General features: G+C 53.9%; 3 protein-coding genes across 4 annotated transcripts in view; 1 reads left to right on the top strand and 2 right to left on the bottom strand.

Annotated features, from left to right (window-relative positions):
* Positions 1–104: 104 nt before the first annotated feature.
* EMC10 (ER membrane protein complex subunit 10) lies at positions 105–5469 on the bottom strand (the record flags this gene model as incomplete). 2 transcript variants are annotated; one of them, XM_080702560.1, is made up of 7 exons in its annotated part: positions 105–212; positions 1217–1310; positions 1421–1602; positions 2012–2116; positions 2977–3086; positions 4458–4530; positions 5350–5469. In XM_080702560.1, 7 exons carry the CDS (start codon positions 5461–5463, stop codon positions 105–107), a joined length of 786 nt encoding a protein of 261 aa, XP_080558686.1. The 2 variants fall into 2 exon arrangements, with proteins under 2 accessions (XP_080558686.1, XP_080558685.1); XM_080702559.1 differs by lacking the exon at positions 105–212 and adding an exon at positions 382–468 and having other exon boundaries at positions 5350–5463.
* Positions 5470–5773: 304 nt separating this feature from the next.
* GARIN5A (golgi associated RAB2 interactor 5A) lies at positions 5774–13932 on the top strand (the record flags this gene model as incomplete). The annotated part of the gene is made up of 5 exons (XM_080702563.1): positions 5774–5816; positions 6025–6143; positions 6477–6607; positions 13161–13425; positions 13876–13932. 5 exons carry the CDS (start codon positions 5774–5776, stop codon positions 13930–13932), a joined length of 615 nt encoding a protein of 204 aa, XP_080558689.1.
* Positions 13933–14418: 486 nt separating this feature from the next.
* The window catches only part of MYBPC2 (myosin binding protein C2), a gene marked incomplete at its 3' end in the record, with an annotated part of 40843 nt that continues 32724 nt past the window's right edge, over positions 14419–22537 (bottom strand). The window contains exons 25-28 of the mRNA XM_080703688.1: positions 19372–19531; positions 19080–19216; positions 16700–16886; positions 14419–14429 (exon numbers count right to left, since the gene is read on the bottom strand). Of these exons, the coding sequence (XP_080559814.1) occupies positions 14419–14429; positions 16700–16886; positions 19080–19216; positions 19372–19531 (495 nt within the window). The remainder of the gene's footprint in view (positions 14430–16699; positions 16887–19079; positions 19217–19371; positions 19532–22537) is intronic.

Below are 22537 nucleotides of genomic sequence, written 5' to 3'. Positions count from 1 at the left end.
GAGGGGGCATCCTCCTAGCCCCAGAGGATGAGGAGATGGGCGGGGCCGGCGAATCCTTCTTGGGGTGACTGAGGACACAGGCTCTGGGTAGGAGGGGGTGCAGCTCACCGGCCACTGCCCCCGCCGCTGCCACCCCCGCCACCGCTCTGACCCCCGGCGTCCGGTGCTCCTGACATCATGAGGAACAGGACGACGGGGATGATGTACATCCACTGCAGGCCAACGGAGGACAGACAGACAACACAGACAGAGAGGAGGTGAGCACCCGCGCCGCCGTGCGGGGGGCGGGGGGCGCGAGTGGGGAGGGCTGGGTCCCTACATCACTACAGGCAGGGCAGGGCTGGGCAGCAGGGGCGGAGGCGGGAAGGGCTCGGTCCTCACTCAGGCCTCCGGCGGCGGCGGCGCGGGCCCGGGGGCAGCAGGACGCAGGGCTGTGAGCAACACGGCCCCCCCCAGGATGAGGTGCCACTGAGGAGGGAGGGGCGCGGGTCAGCCAGCTCCAGGGGCCAAGGGAGGGGTGGCCCTGGGCCAGCTGCAGGGTAGTGTGGGGCAGGCGAAGTCTCCGCCCCTCCGGGCCTGTTTCCCTGCAGCTTGGCCTTCAACTATCCTGACTAGGAGCTAGCAAGGCCCTACAGGGAAGGTGCTCCGTGTTTGGGGGCCACCAGCTCTCCACGCTGTCCCCCTGCCCAACCCGGGGCCTGTGATGCCATCTAACACAGCTCTCCAGACTCGGGACCAGACCACTGAGGGAACCAACCTTCTCCAGAAGAGCTGGCCCCCAACCGCGCAGTGTCCCACCCGCCTCGGCCTCGGGGCTCTCTTTGGGAGCCTGGCCCTTCCCTTCCGGCCCTTCATCTGGGCTGGCCACCTCTGCCCTGCTGCTCCCTGCACGCTCCCCAGGGCCACATGCCTCCCAGCCCACTTCCCTCCAGCCCCCTGCTCTGGCCCCAGCTCCTCAGAACCTCTGCCATCCCTGTTTCTGCACACAGGAGCCCTGCTCAGTCTGAGGCCACTGGTCTCGGATTTGCTCCTGCCTAGCTGGGCTGTAGGCCCGAGGGCCACCAGCTCTGGGGCCATTCTCTGAGAGGACACAGCCAGCGCCCACAGCCCTCACCCCTCCACTCAGGCGGGACTCAGCGCAGGGGCCTAAGAGCACTAGGGCCACGTGGGCAGAAAGGGGGCAGCGCCAGGCCGGCTGGGCGGGAAGCCCACTCACATATTTGGCGAAAAAGGACTTCTGCTCCTGGGGGTTCTTGGCCTTCTGGGCCTGCTCCATCTCTAAGCGCTCGATGAAGGCAGCTGTCTCAGGGCTGGGCGGCAAGTGGGGAAGGAAACAGGTTGAGGGGCTGAAGTCCAGGGATCCTGGGCCAGCCAACCAGGATGCCAGCAAAGGCAGAAGGGCCCGCCCTCCCGTGCTCACCCCGGGGCTGTGCCTGGTGGCCGCAGCTGCACTGAGGTGTTGAACAGCTCCAGGTCCACATCCTCCACCTCATGGCCCCGGCATCCCCCGGGGTGTGTCACCACCGACACCCCCACCACGTTGCCAGCCACATCGACGTGCAGGGTCAGCTGATCTGAGAGGTGCGACTCCACCAGAGAGCACTGAGGAGTGGAGGGGCAGGTCAGGGGAGCGGGGAGAGCAGGGGCCATCCCCTCCAACAGGACCCCAGAGCATCTTTCAAAACCCTCCCTGGCCGGCCGTGGTGGCGCACGCTTGTAATCCCCGCGCTTGGGAGGCAGAGACAGGAGGATCGCGCAAGTTCGAAGCCAGTCTCACTGGCTTAAGAGACCCTATTTCCAAATTAAAAAAAAAAAAACAAAAAACCTCCCTGACCACCTCAGGCTCCAAGCTCTAAGACCTGCCTGAGGGTCCCCAGTGCTGCCCCACTGAAGCCTGGAGCAACCCCAGGGCAGGGCCAGGTCTCCTTCTCTTGCCCTCTGTCCAGTGAGGGGCTTGACAATCGCCAGGGTATGGCTGGAGTGCAGAGGATGGGCCTCATCACTGACTCACCGCGGGAACAAAGGAAGAGACGTAGCTGCCAGCTTCTGGTCCATCAGGGATCCCAGGCCGCCTTGGGACCCGTACCCGGTACAGGCCATTTAAGGCGGCCACATCCTGCAGGGTAGCAGAGGAGGGTGCAGTGAGAGGGAGGTGTGGTGCCCAGCACCGCAGGCCTGGCAGGAAAGCCTTTCCCCAGTGTCACCCACCCAGCGCCCCAACCCCCTGGCCTGGCCCACCTGGCTCTGCCCAGGACTCTTCCTGACAGTGCAGCCTGACCAACGGGTGAGGCCAGCACGGCTGGGCTGCCCTGCCCGGGGAAGCAGAGTCCGGATCAGTGACAGAGTGAGCTCCAAGGACATTTGCCCGGGGCCCATCTCCAGCTCTACCAACAACCGTCTTTTTGGGAGTAACTGGGACAGAGAATCAGGCAGGAACCATGCAGAGAGGCCGACTGCATCCTGCCGCCTTCCACAGGAAAGGTGTCCTGGGCACACAGCTGCCAGAACCAAGCTGGAATTCCCACCTCCCTCACAGCAGACAGGAGCAGGACTGGACAGCGCTGACTTTCACTGGGGAGGAGAGAACCAGGCCTGGGGGAGCCCAGCGCCTGAGGAGGCCTTGCAATAGCATGACAGAAGAAATCTCTCATCTAACCACGGCCATCCTAAGGACACAGACCTCCTCCTAAGATGCTGAAATGAGGGGACTGAGTCTGGGAAGGTAGGAGGAGCCTGGTGGGAGCCTGGTGGGAACTGTGGGGGAAGAGTCAGCTGAACAGCCAGGGGGAGGCCCTGAGGCAGACACACCACCTTCCAGGGTACGAAGGCTGAACCTAGGACAGGCAGAGGGCAAGAGAGAGTGGCGGGGCTGCAGGGACCACACCTGCACTCAGAGAGGCTGCAAGGGCCGCAACGGGGCTGTGGAGGGATGGCTGGATGCCCCCACCCCAGGCTGGACTGGGGACCCCACCTTACCCGAAGTCGGCCCCGCTCCTCCTCACTGAGCTGCCGCTGTGACAGGGACAAGGTGCCATCCTGCTGATTCCAGAGCAGAGAGCCTCGTTTCCGAAAGTGGGCGCTGTCATCTGTTGGGGGCCTCGGCTCAGTGACTACTCCCTACCACATAAGACCTAGACTCAAACCCCAGCCTGGCCTCTGCCCAAGAGTGACCACGTGGCTTCTTTATCCTGAGCTGACGGTTTCCCATCAGCAAATTGGGACATCCTTATCATGTACTGACCCTGGGACAGTTTAATCTCTTTGAGTCTCAGTTTCCACTAGACTGATCAGGGTCTGACTTGATAGGTGGGGGGGGGGGGTCCAGCTTCACTGCAACATGTGCCAGTGTTCTGGGGCCTCTGACTCCATTACTAAGCCCTGGCAATATGAGAGCTGGCTCTGACCTTACCTGCCACAGCTGTTTAAACTGGGCTTTGAAGCCAGGTATGGTACACACCTGTAATCCCAGCACTTGGAAGGCTGACACAGGAGGACAGCAAGTTCAGCCAGCAACTTAGACCCTTACAACTTAGTAAGAGCCTGTTTCAAAATTTAAAAAGTGTGCCAGGCGTGGTGGCGCACACTTGTAATCCCAGCATTCGGGAGGCTGAGACCAGAGGATCGCAATTTGCGGACGGCCTCAGCTACTTAGTGAGGCCCTTCACAACTCAGTCAGATCCTGTTTCAAAAATTAAAAAAAGAGTAAAAATTATGGCTGGGGGTATAGCTCAGAGGTACAATGCCCCCAGTACCACAAAAGAAAAAAATTAAAAAGTTGTTGGGAAGCTGGGCATGGTGGTGCATGCACACTTGTAATCCCAGTACTTGGGAGGCTGAGACAAGAGTATCACAGATTCGCAGCCAGCCTCAGCTACTTAGTGGGGCCCTCCTCAACTTAGTGAGACCCTGTTTCAAAATAAAAGAATAAAAAAATAGGGCAGGGGGTGTAGCTCGGAGGTAAAATGCCCGAGTTCAATCCCCAGGACTGGAAAAAAAAAAAAGTGATGGAGGGTATAACTCGGAGGCAGAATGCCCTTGGGTTCAATCCTCAGTAAAATAAATAAATAAAATAAAATGGGCTTTGGAGCTTGTTCCAGCTCTGTTCACTGAGGGAGGAACTCTGTGTGGTGTCTACTCTGTGTCTGTTTTCTCTTCTGGAAAATGGGACTAACACTTAGATCTATAACCTTGAAGGACTGCCGTGAGAAGACACAGGAAGCGTCCACTTCTAATGCAGGACACATGGAGACGATTCAGAAAAGTCTGCTCTGAAAGCATTAATTCAGTGCTAACTGGAGTGTGGGATTTGTCCTACAGGTCTAGGGGCATTTAAAGACAGCATTCACTGTCCCCCTCCACTCGGGCAATTCTGTTAGTAAATGAGTAATAAGCCTCACAACCTCAGTCTTAACTTCACAGGGCACCAAGTGTCCCAGCGACGACACTACTGAACTCACCGATCTCAAACGAGTGTTCCAGCAGCAGCGCCACCGTGCCGCAGGCCTCATTCTCCCGGCCTTCCACCCCCACCTGCAGAAGAGACAGGGGGCCTTCAGGTTGAGGATTACTCAAGCTCTTGGCAGGGCAGGCCCCACAGGCCCCAGGACAGACAAGACTATAGGACTGAAAGGGAAGCCTTAGCTTCAAATTCATATTCAATCACCATCACGGCAGGACCGCCCATTCATGATTATTCATGATCCCCCAGAAAACCCACCAACCTCCTTGGGCAGTACCTGCAGATCAAGGTCAAGCCTTGCATCGTAAACGTTCATGAGTAGAGAACACCCTCCTTCTCCCTGGTCTTCCTTTGCTTGCTAATATCCCATTTTCACCCTAGCCCCAATAGTCAAGATGCTGAGTTCCGCCCCTATCAAATACATTCAACACTTTTCCTCTAACTACAAAATTCTCCGACCTCCGCCTACTCACGCCCTCCACCTTCGCGACCCCATCTCCTCATGCATATTCAAAAGGTAAAAGTCCTCTCCAGACCCTCGAGCCTCCCCCACGCTTTTTCATCTTAACCTCCCCGACGTCTGATTCGCCAGGATTCTGTCCAGGCCACACCCACTCATGCATATTCATAAATCGCGGGTTCCCCGGGTCCTAAGTGGACCCGGAGCGAGCCCCCACCGCACCAGCGCCTGGGAGCGGGTCCCCAGACCCGCCGCTCGGACGGACCTATCCCTTCAACAGTCCTCCTGTCGTGCCCGCCAACTCTCGCCCTCGCCCGCACCAAAGCGGCCTCGCTCTCCACGGTTCTCACTTCTTCGCTATCTCAATGCAGACCAAGACCCGTGACTTCTTGTCGGGGCTGCCCGCCGGGCAGGCCTAATGCGCACTCACCCCCCGCGCAGCGGCCCCTGCCCGGCAGCCGCTACCCCGGGCTCGGCTGGGCGCTGCTGCCACCACCAACAGGAGCAGGAGCAGCCGGGTCGCCCCGGCGCCGGCCGCCGCCATGCCGGCCCCTTCCCACCAGCCTAGGGGCCGATGTGAGCTAGAGCCGCGGAGCACGCTGGGAGAAACGGAGGGGGCGCGCATCGACGCCTGCGCGCCTGCGCCGCCCTCTGCGCCTGCGCACTGACTTCAAAGGGGGGCTGCCGCCCTCCATCCGGGCCTCCCGTCCTGCTCTTCCAGTGACGTCACCTCTCAGGTGTTCCTGTGATGTCATCAAGCCGTGCCCTCCTCCTTGTGGCGTCACAGGGCTCGCGGTCCCGCCCTCTCGATTTCTCCCCGGCTCCTCCCTCCGCCACCACCAGGGGGCGGGGCGATGAGGCGAGGGCAGGAGCCTAAACCGGCCCTCGGTGGAGCAAGTGAGGCTGGACCTGGTGGGATGGCAGGTGAGAGGCGGAGCCAGGACAGGAGGGTTTGGACCTGGTGAGGGAGCCAGGTAAGGGATGGGGCCAGCCATTCGGAGACATCTGATATCCTCCACCTCAGCGATGGGCTGCCCCGGGCTCTACCTGCTGGAGGGTCAGGGCCCAGCCTCCTGGGCTAGACCCCCGAACTTCACCCCTCTAGAACGCCCCCTGGCTCCAGACTACCCCCAGGGCCGCCCGGGACGGCTCCAGCGCCACCTCCTGAGCGGCGAGTTCGACCAGCTGCGGGACTTCCCCATCTTTGAGAGCAACTTCGTGCAGGTGTGGAACACAGGACCTCGGTCCAGAGCCCGGACCCAACCCCCACACTCCTGACTTGGGGATCCCTGCTCGCCCTGCTGTGACCACTCCCCCACAAGTCACCTTGTGCAATTACTGACTTCCAACTCCTCCTAGTTACCTCTGACCCCGCACCCTCACCTTTAGCTTGTGTATGAATCCTGGCCTGGGAGTCCTTTGCCTCACAAAATCCCCCAAAATCTGGCCCCACTTGATTTTCAACTCCTTTTGACCTGCCAAAGGATTCCTGACCTCTCTTCCCTGCCCCGCTGCTGCCCACCTATTCTGCCTCTAACCTCTGACCTCTGGCTCCAGGTGACCCGGTTTGGAGAAGTCGCCAACAAGGTCACCATGGGGGTGGCGGCTTCCAGTCCAGCCCTGGAACTCCCAGACCTGTTGCTGCTGGCCGGCCCTGCCAAGGAGAATGGACAGTTGGAGCTCCTTGGGTGACTGTCTCCCCTCAGCCTGTGTCCCTGGCTGTATCTCCTCACCCACACCACACAGGAGCAGGAGCTTGGCTGCCTGCCAGCCCTCTCTGGGCTGCTGTCCACCCAGGAGAAGAACAGGGGCCAGAAATCAGGGACTAGATATGAAATGAAGGGAGACAGTCCTTAGCAGCACCGCGCAGAGGTCATGACAGTGACCATTTCTGCAGTGCCTACTGCATGCCAGGTACCCCTTGGGCCATGCACATAATCTCATCTCTTATATCCTCATTGGCAAAGCTGCTTAGCTCATTCTCCAAAAAAAATAAAGTGAGCCGGGTGTGTTGGCGCATGCTTGTAATCCCGGTTTGGGAGGCAGAGACAGGAGGATCGCGCTGGTTCAAAGCCAGCCGCGGGCGCTGGCTTAGGAGACCCTGTTTCCAAATAAAAAAATATATATATAATAGGTCTGGGAGTGTAGCCCAGAGGTAGAAGGGCTTCCAGGAACCCCAGTACCACCAAAAAAAAAAAAAAAAAAAAAAAGAAGAAGAAGAAAGAAAGAAAGAAAGAAAGAGAGGCTTAGAGAGGGGGGTCTAGTTGCCCAGGGTCCCACATGGGTCAGGGGCAAGCTGAGATTGGAACCTTAGGCTCCTCATGATCTCACATCTCCCAATTCTTGAGTCCCAGTGCCAATTACATGCTCCCCCTAGGGTCTTATTTTCTCATTGAAAAATCAACACAAACACATGATAGCTGGGCATGGTTGCACATGCCTGTAATCCCAGAATTTGGGAGACTGAGAGGAGGATTGTAAATTCACAACCAGCATCAACAACTGATTGAGACCCTGTTTTTGTTTGTTTGTATGTTTGTTTGTTTTTTCGCGCGCGCGCATGTGTGTGTGTGTGTTACTGGGGATGGAACCCAGGGGCATTCCACCTCTGAGCTACATCCCCAACCCTATTTTGTATTCTTTATTTTGAAACAAGGTCTCACTGAGTTGCAAAGGGCCTCATTAAGTAGTAGCTGAGGCTGTCCACAAACCATGATCCTCCTGTCTCAGTCTCCCAAATGTTGGGATTACAAGTGTGTGCCACCACGCCCAACTATGAGACCCTGTTTTTTTTTTTTTGGGGGGGGGGGCCTGGGGATGGAACCCAGGGGCATTCAACCTCAGAACTACAACCTCTGCCATTTTTTATTCTTTTTAATTTGAAACAGGGTCTTACTAAGTTATGGGGGACCTCACTAAGTAGCTGAGGCTGTCCGCAAACCGTGATCCTCCGATTTCAGCCTCCCGAATGCTGGGATTACAAGTGTGCACCACCACGCCCGGCTAGAGACCCTGTTTTTTTGTTGTTTTTTGTTTTTTGGTGGTACTGGGGTTCCTGGAAGCCCTTCTACTTCTGGGCTACACTCCCAGACCTATTATTTTTTATATTTTTATTTGGAAACAGGGTCTCTTAAGCCAGCACAGCTGGCTTCGAACCTGCACGATCCTCCTGTCTCTGCCTCCCAAGTGCGGGGATTACAAGTGTGCGCCACCACGCCCAGCAAAGACCCTGTTTTAAAATAAAGGATAAAATAAGCTGGGTGTATAGATCAGAGATAGAATATTCTGGGTTCCATCCTCAGTACCAAAAAATAAAATAAAATAAGAACACAAACATACCCTGAAGGACAAAACCAACATGGCACCAGATATTCCTGTTTCCCATCCCAGGCTTCTGCAAAGATAGAAACATCCACATGATTGTGACTACAATCACCTTACAGGTGGTTCTGCCAGGGGGCCTTCAATTTTTTTTTTTTTTTGTGGTGCTGGAGGGTGGAACCCAGTGGCCTTCTACCTCTAGGCTACACCCCAATCCTATTTTAATTTTTTTTGTTGTTGGTACTGGGGTTCCTGAAGCCCTTCTACCTCCGGGCTACACTCCCAGACCTATTTTTACATTTTTATTTGGAAACAGGGTCTCCTAAGCCAGCGCGCGCAGCTGGCTTCGAACCTGCACGATCCTCCTGTCTCTGCCTCCCAAGCGCGGGGATTACAACTTGTAATCCATGCGCCACCATGCCTGGCTTTAATTTTTATTTTGAAACAGTGTCTCACTAAATTGCTGAGAGCCTCACTAAGTTGTTGGGACTGACTTCGAACCTGCATTCCTCCTGTCAGCCTCCCAAGTACTGAGAGTATAGGTGTGTAGCACCACACCTGGCTGGCCTTTACTTTTTTTAATCACATCTTACAGTTAATGAAAACTAGGGAGAAAATAAAGGGAGGGGGGAGGGAGAGAAGAAAGTAAGGAAAAAAGAACGTACCTGAACTTGCCTGAGACTAATAGCCTTTATTTATACCTCTTTTTTTTTTTTTTTCAGTACTGGGGATGGAACCCAGGGGGATTCTACCTCCGAGCTACACCCCCAGCCCTATTTTTTATTCTTTATTTCAAAACAGGGTCTGAGTTGCAAATGGCCTCACCAAGTAGCTGAGTCTGGCAGAGAAATTGGGATCCTCCAGTCTCAGTCTCCCAAGTACTAGAATTACAAGCTTAGGTCACCACGCCCTAAGTTCTAATTGTGTCCCACCAAGAGATCTCACCACTCACTGACCTGCAGTTGGAAGAACCCTAACAGTGGTGCTGAAGAGTGACCAAGCCCAGGCGTGGTGGGTGGTGGTGCACCCTTGTAATCCCAGTACTTGAGAGGCTGAGACAGGAGGATAACAGGTTAGAGGCCAGCCTCAGCAATGTAGCAAGATGCAGCAACCTAGTGAAACTCTGTTTCAAACTAAAATAAAATAGGGGTGGGATTGTGAACTCCTCTGAGTTTAATCCCAATACCAAAATAAATATAGAGAATAAAAAATAAGGCTGATGGTGTAGCTCAGAAGTAGAAGTCCCCTGGATTCAATCCCTAGGACTCAAAAAAAAAAAAAAAAGAAAGTAACCTAAACCAGGCTTGGTGGTGCATGCTGTAATCCCAGCATTCAGGAGGCTGAGACTGTAAGATCAAGGTTCTCAGACAGCCTCAGATACTTAGGCCCTTTGCAACTCAGTGAGACATTGTTTCAAAATAAAGAATAAAAACTAGAGGACATTATGCTAAGTGAGATTAGTCCGTCACAAAAAAATAACAAATCAGATGCTTTCCCTAATATGTGAAAGCTAAGGAGAAATGGGTCATGGGAGGAACTCTAGATGAAAAAGGAAATTCTATAGAGGAGCAAACAAGACAACAAAAAGGAGGGGATGGGAGGGGGGGAGAGGAAACTCTCTAAAACACACAATGTACTTAAACATATCGAAGTCAACCACTAAGCCAAGCAAGGGAAGGAGGGACGGGGAGGGACTGGGGTGGGAATTGGGTGGGGGTTAAATCGGTGATGTGTACATGTATGTCCTCACAAGTTTTTTACCTCAATATGATGTATGAACATAATGCACTAATAAAAAATTTAAAAATATTAAAAAAAAAACCTAGGGCCGGGGGTGTAGCTCCAAAGTAGAATGCCCCTGGGTTCCATTCCCGGTACGGGGGGGCGTAACCTAGACCTTCTCTTAATCTCCTTTAGCACCCAAACCCCCACCCCAAATAAACACACCACTGAAGTAAACGCATTGCACCTGCTCAGCAAATTGGGCCTCAAGACTCATCCCCAGCCCCTCCCCACACAACCAAGTTGCAGTCCTGAGGGCTCTGGGCCGCAACTGGCAGGGGTACTGTTCACCCTTCTGCAACAGCAGCGGCTGGCCTCCATGCCTCCTCCCTGCTGTGCTCCCCACCAGCTCTGGGCACGACCACTTCCTGCCGGCAGTGCAGCCCGCGGGCCCATTTAGTCCATACACACCAAACACGCTTTGGGTACATATGATGGGGACATTCTTGAACAAGTCTGCCTTCAGACAGCCTGGGTTCAAATTCTGCATTTCTTCTCCACTGGCTTTGGCCAACTTTCCTATTCATATATGCCTCCGTTTCCTCTTTTGGAAAATGGGGTAAGAGGAAGCCCCTGGCGTGGTGGCGCGCTCTTGTAATCTCCGCGCTTGGGAGGCTGAGACAGGAGGATTGCACAGGTTTGAAGCCAGCCTCAGCTACTTAGCAAGGCTCTCAGCAACTTAGTGAGACCCTGTTTCCAAATAAAGTGTAAAATAGGTCTGGGAGTATAGCTCGGAGGTAGAAAGCCTCTGGGTTCCACCCTCAGTACCACACACACACAAAAAAAAAAAAAAAAGAAAGAAAAAGTAAGGGAGGAAGGAAGGAAGGAAGGAAAAGGAAAGGAAAAAGGATCGCACAGGTTCGAAGCCAGCGGCACTGGCTTAAGAGACCCTGTTTCCAAATAAAAATATAAAAATAGGTCTGGGAATGTAGGCCAGAGGTAGAAGGGTTTCCAGGAACCCCAGTACCACCACCAAAAAAAAAAAAAAAAAAAAAAAAACCCACAAAAACAACAAAATAAAATAAAGAATAAAAAGTAGGGCTGGGGGTATAGCTCAGAGGTAGAATGCCCCTGGGTTTCATCCCCAGTAACACACACACACACACACACACACACACACACACACACACACACACAAAAGACCCTGTTTCAAAATAAAAAATTAAAAGGACTGTGGGTCTAGCTCAGAGGTAGGATGCCCAAGTTCAATCAGCCCTCAGTACCGAATAAATAAAAAGCTGGGTGGTGGTGTGCACATTTGTAATACCAGTACTTGGGAGGGTGAGACAAGAGTGTCACAGGTTTGAGTCCAGCCTCAGCAATTTAGTGAGGCCCTCAGCAACTTAGCAAGACCTTGGTTTGAAAAAAAATTAAATAGGGCTGGGAAGGTATAGCTCAGAGGTAGAATGCCCCTGGGTTTAATTCCCAGTACAAAAAAAAAAAGGCCACTACCTTCCAGGGTTGTCAAGGTTACTAAGCAGAGTGTTTATAAAACACACGGAAAAGCAACCGCACAGAATTAGCACTCTCCCTGCCTTCTTCCATTTAAGGGCTATAAATTGCTCACCGAGGGACACTGGAGTTTTGTCCAGTGGCTTGGGGTTGCAGCCAGTGTGGTGAGGACATCTGTGCATACAATTCTCTGCATAGGTGTGGGGTGTCTGTTAGATCAATTCCTTGAGTGATATTTCTAGGCCAGAGAGGGGTATGGTACCAGTGTTGTGGTTATGAACATAGGACGTGGTCCCAGCCCCAGCTGTGTGGCCTGGCCAAGCAGCTTTTTCTTTTCTTTTCTTTTCTTTTCTTTTCTTTTTTTTTTTTTTCGGTACTGGGGATGGAACCCCAGGGGCATTCTACCTCCGAGCTACACCCCCAGCCTATTTTTTTAATTCTTTATTTTGAAACAGGGTCTCACTGAGTTGCAAAGGGCCTCACTAAGTAGCTGAGGCTGGCCGTGAACCGTGGTCCTCCCGTCTCAGCCTCCCGAATGCTGGGATTACAAGCGTGCCCACCACGCCCGGCTGCCCACTTTCTCTTGACTGGTTGCTTCTCTGCCTTGCTGAATCTTCAACTGGGCTTGAGCTATTCATTTATCCAGATATGCAGCTGAGGAGCACCTGCTAGTGTCTGCTCGGGCTTCTGGGGAACATGGTACTGGATAAACCAGGCCCAAGTGTCTGCCCTCAAGAAGCCCGCATTCTATTGGGAAGGCAGACAGAATAAAGGGCAATTTGTCAGACGGGGTAATGTCTTTGGGCACATGAAAGACAGGGAAGGGGAGGTCTGCAAAGGCAGGCGTGGTTATGTACGTAGGAGAGAGCTGGCTGAGAAGGTGTCTCCTGACCTGGGTGGCGGCACACGCCTGTACTCCCAGTACTTGGGAGGCTGAGACAGAAGGATTGCAGGTTCAAGGCCAGCAATTTAGTGAGACCCCGCTTCAAAGTAAAAGTAAAAGGGGCTGGGGATTTAGCTCAGAGGTTGAAGGCTCCAGGATTCGATCCCTAGTACAAAAGAAGGTGCCTCCTGAGAAAGACATGGGGACTTGAAGGGGGGAACCTCCGGCTGCCTGGAGGCTCTCCAGTGTCAAGGTCCTGGGGCGGTGTGGCCGAAGGTGGGCTTTAAGTAACAAAGGTCAGATCCCGGCAGGCCCTGGGGGTCCGGGCTGAGGACCTGGGGAGGGGGCGGCTCGGCGCTAAGGGCAGGTGTTGGTGGGCGCCCTCTGGCGGTCCCGTGGGGAACTGCGCAGCGCCGCAGAGGGGAGCCCGGGCGGACCAGGCGGCTGGACGCGGGGCGCCCGTGGGGTTAGGAGCGGTCGGACCGCGGGTGCCTTTTAAAGGTGCTGCCATCAGGACTGGTGGGAGGATGTGAAGGAGAAGGTCGGGTCCAAGAGCAAGAAGGGGGACGTGGCTAAGATGTGGAGGACGGGGAGGAGTCGGTTTGGGGGACAGAGGAGGGAAGAGGGCAGCGGGAATTGGGGACTCTCAAGGAGGCAGGGCGGTGGGGCAGCTGGAGGCCAGGGGTGACTGGTGGCTGCAGGAAGGCCAGGGCGAGCTTCGCTTCCAGGGCTTCCTGGGGCGGAGGGGGCGGCGGGCGGGCGCCCCGCGGAGCCGCCCCTGAGCCGCGCCCCCACCCCGCCAGGCTGTTCCCCCTGCAGTTCGTCCAGCTCTTCGTCCACGACGAGAGCCGCCGGCAGCTCAAGGTCAAGTTCCGCACGGGCCGCGCCTTCTACCTGCAGCTGCGGGCCCCGCCCGAGGCGCTGGACCGCGAGTTCGGCCAGTGGGTGCGGCTGCTCTACCGCCTGCGCTTCCACGCGGCCCAGGGAGCCGTGCCGTTCACGCAGGAGGACAAGGGCCAGGACGAGGACAGCGAGGACGAGGAGGACTTGGACTACGAGGAGGAGGAGGTGCGAGGAGGAGGGGAGGAGCCGGAGGCGGGCAGAGTGGGCGGCGGAGGGAACAGGGACCTAGGGCAGCAAAGGCTTCTAATCCTGTGCTTGGGAGGCCGAGACGGGACGATCCAGGGTTCGGGGCCAGCCTCTGCCCACTCCTCCTGAGTCGTCCTGGGGTGTGAAGTCTCCGCAGTGAGTCTCGCAGTCTGGAGCAGAGGCGGGTCTGCAGGCCCTGGCCAGGGTGCCTGTAGGTTCCTGACTGGGAGCAACAGACCCCTCGGCCTTTCTCCTTGGCTCCCAGAGCCCGGGGCTGGGAGCGAGTGTGGGCATCATGGGGAGGGGGGGCAGCCAGGCCAGAAGTCAGGGTCCCTGAGAGACCTGGGGAAGGCCCCTGAGGCCTACTCCACGCCCTGGCAGGCAGGGCCAGAGGCCAGGCCTCTGACACTGGCCCTCTCTCCTTCCCAGCTTCAATCCAGGGAAGCCAGACTGGACCCGCAGGCCTCTGAACTCTGGGGACTCTGATCCTGATGACGCCCTTTCAGGTCACCAAGGGACCAGCGATGAAAGCGTGCTACCTCAGGGCCAGACAAATGGATTAAAGTCAATAAAGATCGGCCGCGTAACAAGTGCTCATGGGCACTTTGGGAGGTCACCGACTCAACTCGGTGGAGCCCAGGGCCTTCCCACGTGGCCGCCCTGTGAGGCTGGGTAGCGCCGAGCCCGCCTCCTCCCTGCTGGTGGCAGCTCCCCTCTCCTCACTGGAGTTGCGGTTCCAAGATGGTGGCCCGCTTCACGGTGGCCGCCTTGGGGTGGCCTTTCCACCATCACCCAGCCCAGAGCGGGCACCCTCAACGGGAGGGGGAAGGGAGCTCAGATGGAAGGACAGACGCAGTGGTTGGAGCAACACTATTTTCTTGTCAGGGATAACTCTAGAAAGGAGGACACAGTCCCGAGCGCTCGGAGGTTGGAGGCGGGGCTCAGTTGTCCTGACGGGTGGCAGCCAGGGGTTCACTGTGGCACTGTGGGCGGAATGAGAGAAGGCAGGGGAGGCATGAGGGCACCCTTCCTAAATCCCCCAGGCCCTCTGCGTGCAGTATCCATGGGCCCGGCAGGGGGCGCACGGTGAATATCCCAGTGAGCGCCTGGTTTTTTTTGTTTTTGTTTTTGTTTTGTTTTTTGGTGGCACTGGGGTTCCTGGAAACCCTTCTACTTACGGGCTACACTCCCAGACCTAGGTTTTTATATTTTTATTTGGAAACAGGGTCTCTTAAGCCAGCGCGGCTGGCTTCGAACCTGTGCGATCCTCCTGTCTTCCTCCTGTCTCCGCCTCCCAAGCGCGGGGATGACAAGCGTGCGCCACCACGCCCGGCGCACCTGTTCTTTTTTTACACTGGAGATTGAACCCAGAGAGGTTCCACCCAGGAGCTACACTCGCAGCCCTATTTTTATTTTTTATTTTGAAACAGACCCACACTAAGTCTCTGAGGGTCCCACCAAGTTCCAGAGTCTAGCCTAGAACCTGTGATTCTCCTGTCTCAACCTCCCAAGGACTGAGATTACAGGTGCGTGCCACCGTGCCAAACCAATTACTCCCATTTTCAGCCCCAAACTGGAACATTCCGAGCAGCCACTGGGACCCTGAGGTTAGGCTGCTTATTTTTACTTTTATTTTCTGTGGTACTGGGGATTGAGCCCAGGGGCACTCACTCTACCTCCAAGCTATACCCCCAGCCCTATTTTATTTTTGTTCTGAAACAGGGTCTCACTAAGTTGAGAGTCCCACTACTTGCTGAAGCTGTCCTCGAACCTGCAATCAATCCTCCTGCCTCACCCCTCCCCGTGCTGGGATTACCAATGTGCTCCACCATGCCCAGCTGAGGTCGGGCCACTTCTGAGCAGATTCAGTAGCCGGTCAAGGCGAGCAGGCGCCAGGCGAGCTTGGGAAGTAACGACCTAGGACAGCGGCTAAGGACCTGAGGGGCTGCCGTTGGGCGGGGCGGGGGATCTGAGCGGACCTGAAGTCAAATGTAAGGACCTGGGATGTCCCCACTCACATCAGCACCTCGAGTGCACTTTAAGGCGAGTGTCCGCTTAGCCGGGCCTTCTCTGGCTGACACCCAGGGGACCAGAGCCCAAGCCAAGGTGAGGGAGACCGTGAGGCAGAGGACACGGTGTGTACAGAGTCCAGGGGTGGGAGATAGTCAGTCTGGCCACCAATAGCTTGGTATGGTAGGAGCTGTGTGTCGAAGACAAGGTGGGGGCTGGGCGGGGACAGGACCCCAGGCAAGTCAACTCTGCATCTGCAGACCCTGCTGAGCTGGGAGGGGAGGGACAGGAGACAGCGGAGAGGCCAGGGGGAGGCTGGCAGGAGGAAGAGGATGGAGCATAAGCTGGGGCTGGGGCTGGAGCTCTGGAGCAGAGAGGAGAGGACTGGCTGGGAGCAGCCGGGAGAGAGAGGGACTGTGTGGCAGGGAAGCCTCCATATGAACTATATTCCCTACCCCTCCGCCAACAACACATCTGCCCCCCCCCCGGACCCCCCCCCCCCCGGGGCCTGCTGGAGGCCTTGGGACGTTTGATAAGTTGTCCCCTCTGCTCCCTCATTTGTCCTTCCCCTCCTTTATATAGGCCGGTGGGAGGTGGGTGGGAGGCTGAACTGGGAGAATTGCAAGTTCAAGGCCAGCCTCAGCAACTTGGTGAGACCCTCAGCCATTTAGTGCGACCCTGTTTCAAAAAAAAAAAAAAATTTAAAAAGCCAGGAGGAAAGGCGCACACTTGTGATCCCAGTACTTGGAAGTTGAGACAGGAGGATGGCAAGTTCACAGCCAGCCTCAGCAATTTAGTGAGACCCTCAGGAACTTAGTGAGAGCCTGTTTCAAGACTTAACAAAAAAAAGCCAGGCGTGGTGGCGCACGCTTGTAATCCCAGCATTACAAGCATCCCGGACAGCCTCAGCTACTTAGTGAGGCCCTCTGCAACTCAGTGAGACCCTGTTTCAAAATAAAGAATAAAAAATTGGGCAGGGGGTGTAGCTCGGAGGTCAAATGCCTCTGGGTTCCATCCCCAAACCCGCCAAAAAAAAAAAAAAAAAAAAGACTTAAAAAAAAGGGAATAAAAAATAAAATGAGGCTAGGGGTGGAGCTTGGAGGTAGGACGTCCCTTCTCCCCACCCCTCCTCCCAGGGACTCTGGCCTGGCTCCCCTACACCTTGGCCTTGGCATCACTCTGCTGGGGTGGGGGGTCCCAGCTGGCTTCACCAAGGGCTTGGGAGAGGGCCCACCCTCCTCACCTCGGACATCCAGCCTGCACTCGGCCAGGGCCTCCCCCAGCTCGTTGAAGGCCCGGCAGGAGTAGGTCCCGGCGTCAAAGGGTGAGGGGCGGCGGATGTTCAGCGTCAGGACCCCCTGGTGGTTGGTCATCAAGAACTTGGGGTCTTCATGGATTTCCATCTTGTTCTTCATCCAGACCACCTTCGGCTGTCAAGGGGAGCGAGCAAGGCGCCAACTTGGAGGGGCGCCCTGGGCAGTGGCAGAACAGGGCCGGGGGGCAGATCTGGGTCCTCTCTGGGCTTGGATATCCTCTCTGGACATCCCTGAGCTAGTCACTCCCACTCGCTGACCCTCAGTCTCCTCTTCTGCAAAAACAAGTTGACGATCCCTACTGTGCAGGGCAGTGCCGAGGGCCTCCCACTGACCCCAGGATACAGAGCTCAGGCCTCCTAGGTGGCCAGGCCCCCTCACTGGCGGCCCTCCCCGCTCGCCCTCCCCTCCCCGCCTCTGCTCCAGCCGCCCTGGCTGGGGTGCTGTTCCTGATGGGCCAGAGGGGCTTCTGCTCCTCAACTCTGGCTGCCCCTCTTCAAACAGTGTCCTTCCCCACCCCCTCCTAATCAGTGGCTGCCTGTCCTCCTCAGGTCCCTTCCCAGGTCCAAAAATTAAAAATTAAAAAATTAAAAATAGCCTGGCGTCGTGGCGCACGCTTGTAATCCCCGCGCTTGGGAGGAGGAGACAGGAGGATCACGCAGGTTCAAAGTCAGCCGCACTGGCTTGAGAGACCCTGTTTCCAAATAAAAAGTATAAAATCGGTCTGGGAGTGTAGCCCGAAGGTAGAAGGGCTCCATCCCCAGTACCACACACACAAAAAAAAAGTTAAAATAAAAAATAAACGGTGTTAGCCGGGCATGGTGGCACACGCTTGTAATCCCCGGGCTTGGGAGGTGGAGACTGGAGGATCACTCAAGTTCAAAGCCAGCTGCGCTGGCTTAAGAAACCCTGGTTCCAAATAAAAATATAAAAAATAGGTCTGGGAGTGTAGCCCAGAGGTAGAAGGGTTTCCAGGAACCCCAGTACCACCAATAATAATAATAATAATAATAATAATAATAATAAATAAACGGTATTAGCCAGGCATGGTGATGCACGCGTGTAATCCCAGCATTCAGGATGTTGAGACTGGAGGATCGCGGGGGTTTGTGGACAGCCTCAGCTACTTAGTGAGGCCCTCTGCAACTCAGTTAGGCCCTGTTTCAAAATAAAGAATAAAAAATAGGGCAGGGGGTATACCTCGGAGGTTGAATCCCCTTGGGTTCCATCCCCAGACCCGCAAAAATAAAATAAAATAAAAATAAATGGTGTGAATGAATAATGGTGTAAATAAGGAAATGGGGTGAATGAAGGGAACTGAGTAAGTGGATGAGCTGGTGGGTAACCAAATGAGCCAGATGAATTAATGAGACGTCATGAGCAGAGCAGACACCGAGAGCGGAAGGTGAGCTAAGGAATGTATGATGTGCACCTGGCCAAAGCCAAACACCTGGGGTCTAGACCAGAGGTGAGCAAACTTTTTCTATGGGGGCCAGAGTGTAAATATTTCAGGGGCTTCTCAGGCCCCAAGATCTATCTCATGACTACTCAGCTCTGCGGTGCAGGAGCAACCACAGACAAAACGTAAGCAAATGTGCATGCCCGTGTGCCAGTTAAACTTTATTGAAAGCTGGACACGTTGGCGCACGTTTATAATCTCAGCATTTGGGAGGCTGAGACAGGGTCACGGTTCGCGGACAGCCTCAGCTACTTAGTGAGGCCCTTTGCAACTCAGACCCTGTTTAAAAATAAAGAATAAAAAATAGGGCCGGGAGTGTAGCTCAGAGGTAGAATGCCCCTGGGTTCCATCCTCAATACCGAAAAAAAAAATATATATATATATATAGAGAAACAGGCAGCAGGCAGATTTGGCCCACCAGCTGTAGTTTGCCAATCCCTGGTCTATAGGACCCCTGGCGCTCAAGGTTTCCAGCCTCCATATTCCTGAAAACTTGAATGAGGCAGAAAGAGCCTGGGGGAGCTGTGGAGGTGCAGGCCATCCCTGGAGGTGGGGTTATGTTTCCAAGCAATTAACATCTGTCCTCAAACAGGACCAGAGACATCAATGCCCCTGTCCTCTGGCATGGTCCTGTGACAGAGAAAGAGGCAGGAAGAGAGAGTATAATTGTCTGCAACTCGGGCTCTGGCCAGGGGAGGGGAAAAACAGGAAGTGGAGCGGAGAATAAATCCCACTGGACACAGCTATTCAGGGAAGAAGGGCCGGTGCCATGGTCCTAGGGCCGCATCATGCCAACGATCTCCCTCCGGGCCCTCCACGTAGGCATGCAGCGCACACGGCCTGCCCCACACCTTCGGGTGGCCTCTGACGGCACAGTTGAGAGCCGCGGCGTATCCAGCCACAACCACCCGGTCCATCAGGGGTGTCAGGAACTTGGGAGGCGTCCGGAAATCATGTTCCTTGTACTCTAGTGGTTTGAAGGTGATTCCTGGTGAGAGGGACAGGAGATATAGTAAGGTCTAGCCCATCCCCAACCCCAGCCAGAGAACAGACCCGACCACCTCTGCCCTTTTGCCAGGAGCCACCAAATGGGAGTCTAGACAGGGCCCCGGCTGGGGGGGCCCATGGTGGAGCTGGCGGCACCTGTCTTGAGGATGCGGGCCGTGTTCTTGGAGACCCCGGGCGAGTCGCTGAGACCACAGATGTTCTCACTGAAAACACGGAAATAGTACTCGTTGCCCACGATGAGGTCCGACACCGTGCAGCTGGTGTGGCGGGTGTGTTCGAAGACATTGAACCACTCCTAGAGTGGGGACAGGGAGGGACGGGGAACCAGGGACATGGGGAGGACACACAAGTAGGCACAGACACAGGAGGGCGGGGGGGGGGTATGAAGAAAGTTCGTCATTATTGACTTTCACTAACGATGGGAACTCAGTGGGAACTAACAGCGAACTAAGGTGGGAACAACCCAAGTGTCCATCACACAAGCGGACAGGCAAAATGTGGTCCATCAGGCGGGGCGTGGTGGCGCACGCTTGTAATCCAGCTCTTGGGAGGCTGAGACAGGAAGATCCAGGTTTGCAGCCAGCCTCAGCTACTTAGTGAGGCCCTCTGCAACTCAGTGAGACCTTGTTTCAAAATAAAGAATAAAAAATAGGGCTGGGGCTGTAGCTCAGAGGTAGAATGCCCCTGGGTTCCACCCCCAGTACCGCCAAAAAAAAAAAAAAAAAAAAAAAAAAAAAAAACTGTCCATCCACAAAAGGGAATATTATTCAGCCCCAAAAGAAGGAAGCGTTGCCGGGTATGGTGGCGCAGCCCGTAATCCTCAGTAGGCTGAGACAGGAGCATCGCAGTGTGGAGACCCGAGACCCTCAGCATCTTAGTGACACCTTGTTTCAAAATAAAAAATTAGCCGGGCGTGGTGGCGCACGCTTGTAATCCCTGCGCTTGGGAGGCGGAGACAGGAGGATCGCGCAGGTTCGAAGCCAGCCTTGCTGGCTTAAGAGACCCTGTTTCCAAATAAAAATATAAAATAGGTCTGGGAGTGTAGCCCGGAGGTAGAAGGGCTTCCAGGAACCCTAGAACCACCAAAATAATAATAATAATAATAATAATAATAATAATAATAATAATAATAAATAAAAAATAAAAATAGGGCAGAGGTGTAGCTCAGAGGTATATTTCCCTAGGTTCCATCCCCACTACTTAAGGAAAAAAAAATGAAAAAGAAAGGAAGGACAGTACTGACACACCACGCGAATGAACTCTGAAAATATTATGCTTGCTAAAAGCCACATATTATCTGATTCCATTTATACAAAAATTATCTCTGGAGACTGGGTCAGGAGGTGAAGGTAGAAATTGCTAATGGGTATGGGGGTCTTCTCTGGGGGAAAAACATGTCTTAATCTTTGATAGAGGTAGTAGTTGCACAAAACTGGGAATGAACTAAATGTTCATTTACCAAGTATTCATTTTCTTTCTTTCTTTCTTTCTTCTTTCTTTCTTCCTCTTTTCTTTCTTTTTCTTTTTTTTTTTTTTTTTTTGCGATACTAGGAATGGAACCCAGACCCCAGAGCTACACCCTCAGTCCTAATTTTTATTCGTGTGTGTGTGTGTGTGTGTGTGTGTGTGTGTGTTTTACTGGGGTGGAACCCAGGGATTTTTCTACCTCCAGGCTATACTCCCAGACCTATTTTTATACTTTATTTGGAAACAGGGTCTCACTGAGTTGCTGAGAGCCTCACTAAGTAGCCGAGGCTGGCTTCGAACCTGTGCTGTGAGATCCTCCTGTCTCAGCCTCCCTAGTGCGGGGATTACAAGTGTGAGCCACCACGCCCAGCTTATTCTTTATTTTGAAACAAGACCTCACTAAGTAGCTGAGGCTGGCCGCGAACCATGATCCTCCTGTCTCAGCCTCCCAAATGCGGGGATTACAAGCGTGAGCCACCGCACCCAGCCCAAATGTTCATTTTCAGATGGTTACTGGGAGCCAGCATGGTAACGCATGCCTGTAGTGCCAGTTCTTGGGAGGCTGACGCAGGAAGATCACAGGTTTGAAACCAGTCTCAGCAATTTAGCGAAACTCTCAATAACCTAGTGAGATCCTGTTTCAAAACAAAAAATAAAAAGGGCTGGGAGTGTAACTTAGAGGTAGAATGTCCCTAGATTCAATCCCCAGCACTAATAGATAAATAGAAAAATAAAATTACTGTGCCTGGGTGTGGTGGCAAATGCCTGTAGTCCCAGTACTTGGGAGTCTGAGACAGGAGGCCAGCCTCAGCAATTTAGTGTGACTCTCAGCAACATGGCAAGACCCCATTTCAAAATGAGAAATAAAAAGGACTTAGGGTATAGCTCTGGGGTAGACTACCCCTGGGTTCAATCCCCAGTTCATTTTTTCTTTTTTTGGTACTTGGGATTGAACCCAGGGGCATTATACTTCTGAACTATACCCCCAGCTCTATTTTTGTTTTTAATTTTGAAATGGTCTCACTAGGTTGATGAGAGTCTCAGTACTTGCTGAGGCTGTCCTTGAACTTGAAATCCTCCTGGTTTAGCCTCCCAAGTACTGGGGTCACAAACATGCACCACCATGCCCAGCTCAATTTTTTTAAAATAAATAAATAAGCTGGGCGTGGTGGCACATGCTTGTAATCCCAGCATTTGGAAAGCTGAGACAGGAGGATCAGAGTTCGCGGACAGCCTCAGCTACTTACTTAGGCCCTCAGCAACTTAGTGAGACCCTGTCTCCAAATAAAATATAAAATAGGTCAGAGAAGCTGGGCGTGGTGGCGCACACTTGTAATCCCAGCATTTCGGAGGCAGAGACTGGAGGATCATGGTTCGCGGACAGCCTCAGCTACTTAGTGAGGACCTTCGCAACTCAGTGAGACCCAATTTCAAAAAATAAAAAGACTTCCGGTGTGGTGGCGCATGCTTGTAATCCCAGCATTTGGGAGGCTGAGACAGGAGGATCATGGTTAATGAACAGCCTCAACTACTAATTAGTGAGCCTCTGCAACTCAGTGAGATGCTGTTTCAAAATAAAAAGACTAAAAAATAGGACTGGGGTTGTAGGTCAGAGGTAGAATGCCCCTGGGTTCCATTCCCAGTACCGCAAAAAAAAAAAAAAAAGTCAGAGGTGTAGGTTGGAGGTGTAGCCTGGAGGTAGAAGGCTCCTGGGTTCCATCCCCAGTACCACAAATTAATAATAACAATAATAATAATAATAATAATAATAATAATTAATAATAATAATAATAAACCGGGCATGGTGGCGCACGTTTGTAATCGCAGCATTCCA

The sequence above is a fragment of the Muscardinus avellanarius genome (genome assembly GCF_963383645.1).
Source record: "Muscardinus avellanarius genome assembly, chromosome: 10".
Classification (NCBI taxonomy): domain Eukaryota; kingdom Metazoa; phylum Chordata; class Mammalia; order Rodentia; family Gliridae; genus Muscardinus; species Muscardinus avellanarius.
Note: the sequence above shows the minus strand (reverse complement) of the source record. Positions and strands in the feature narration are given on the sequence as shown.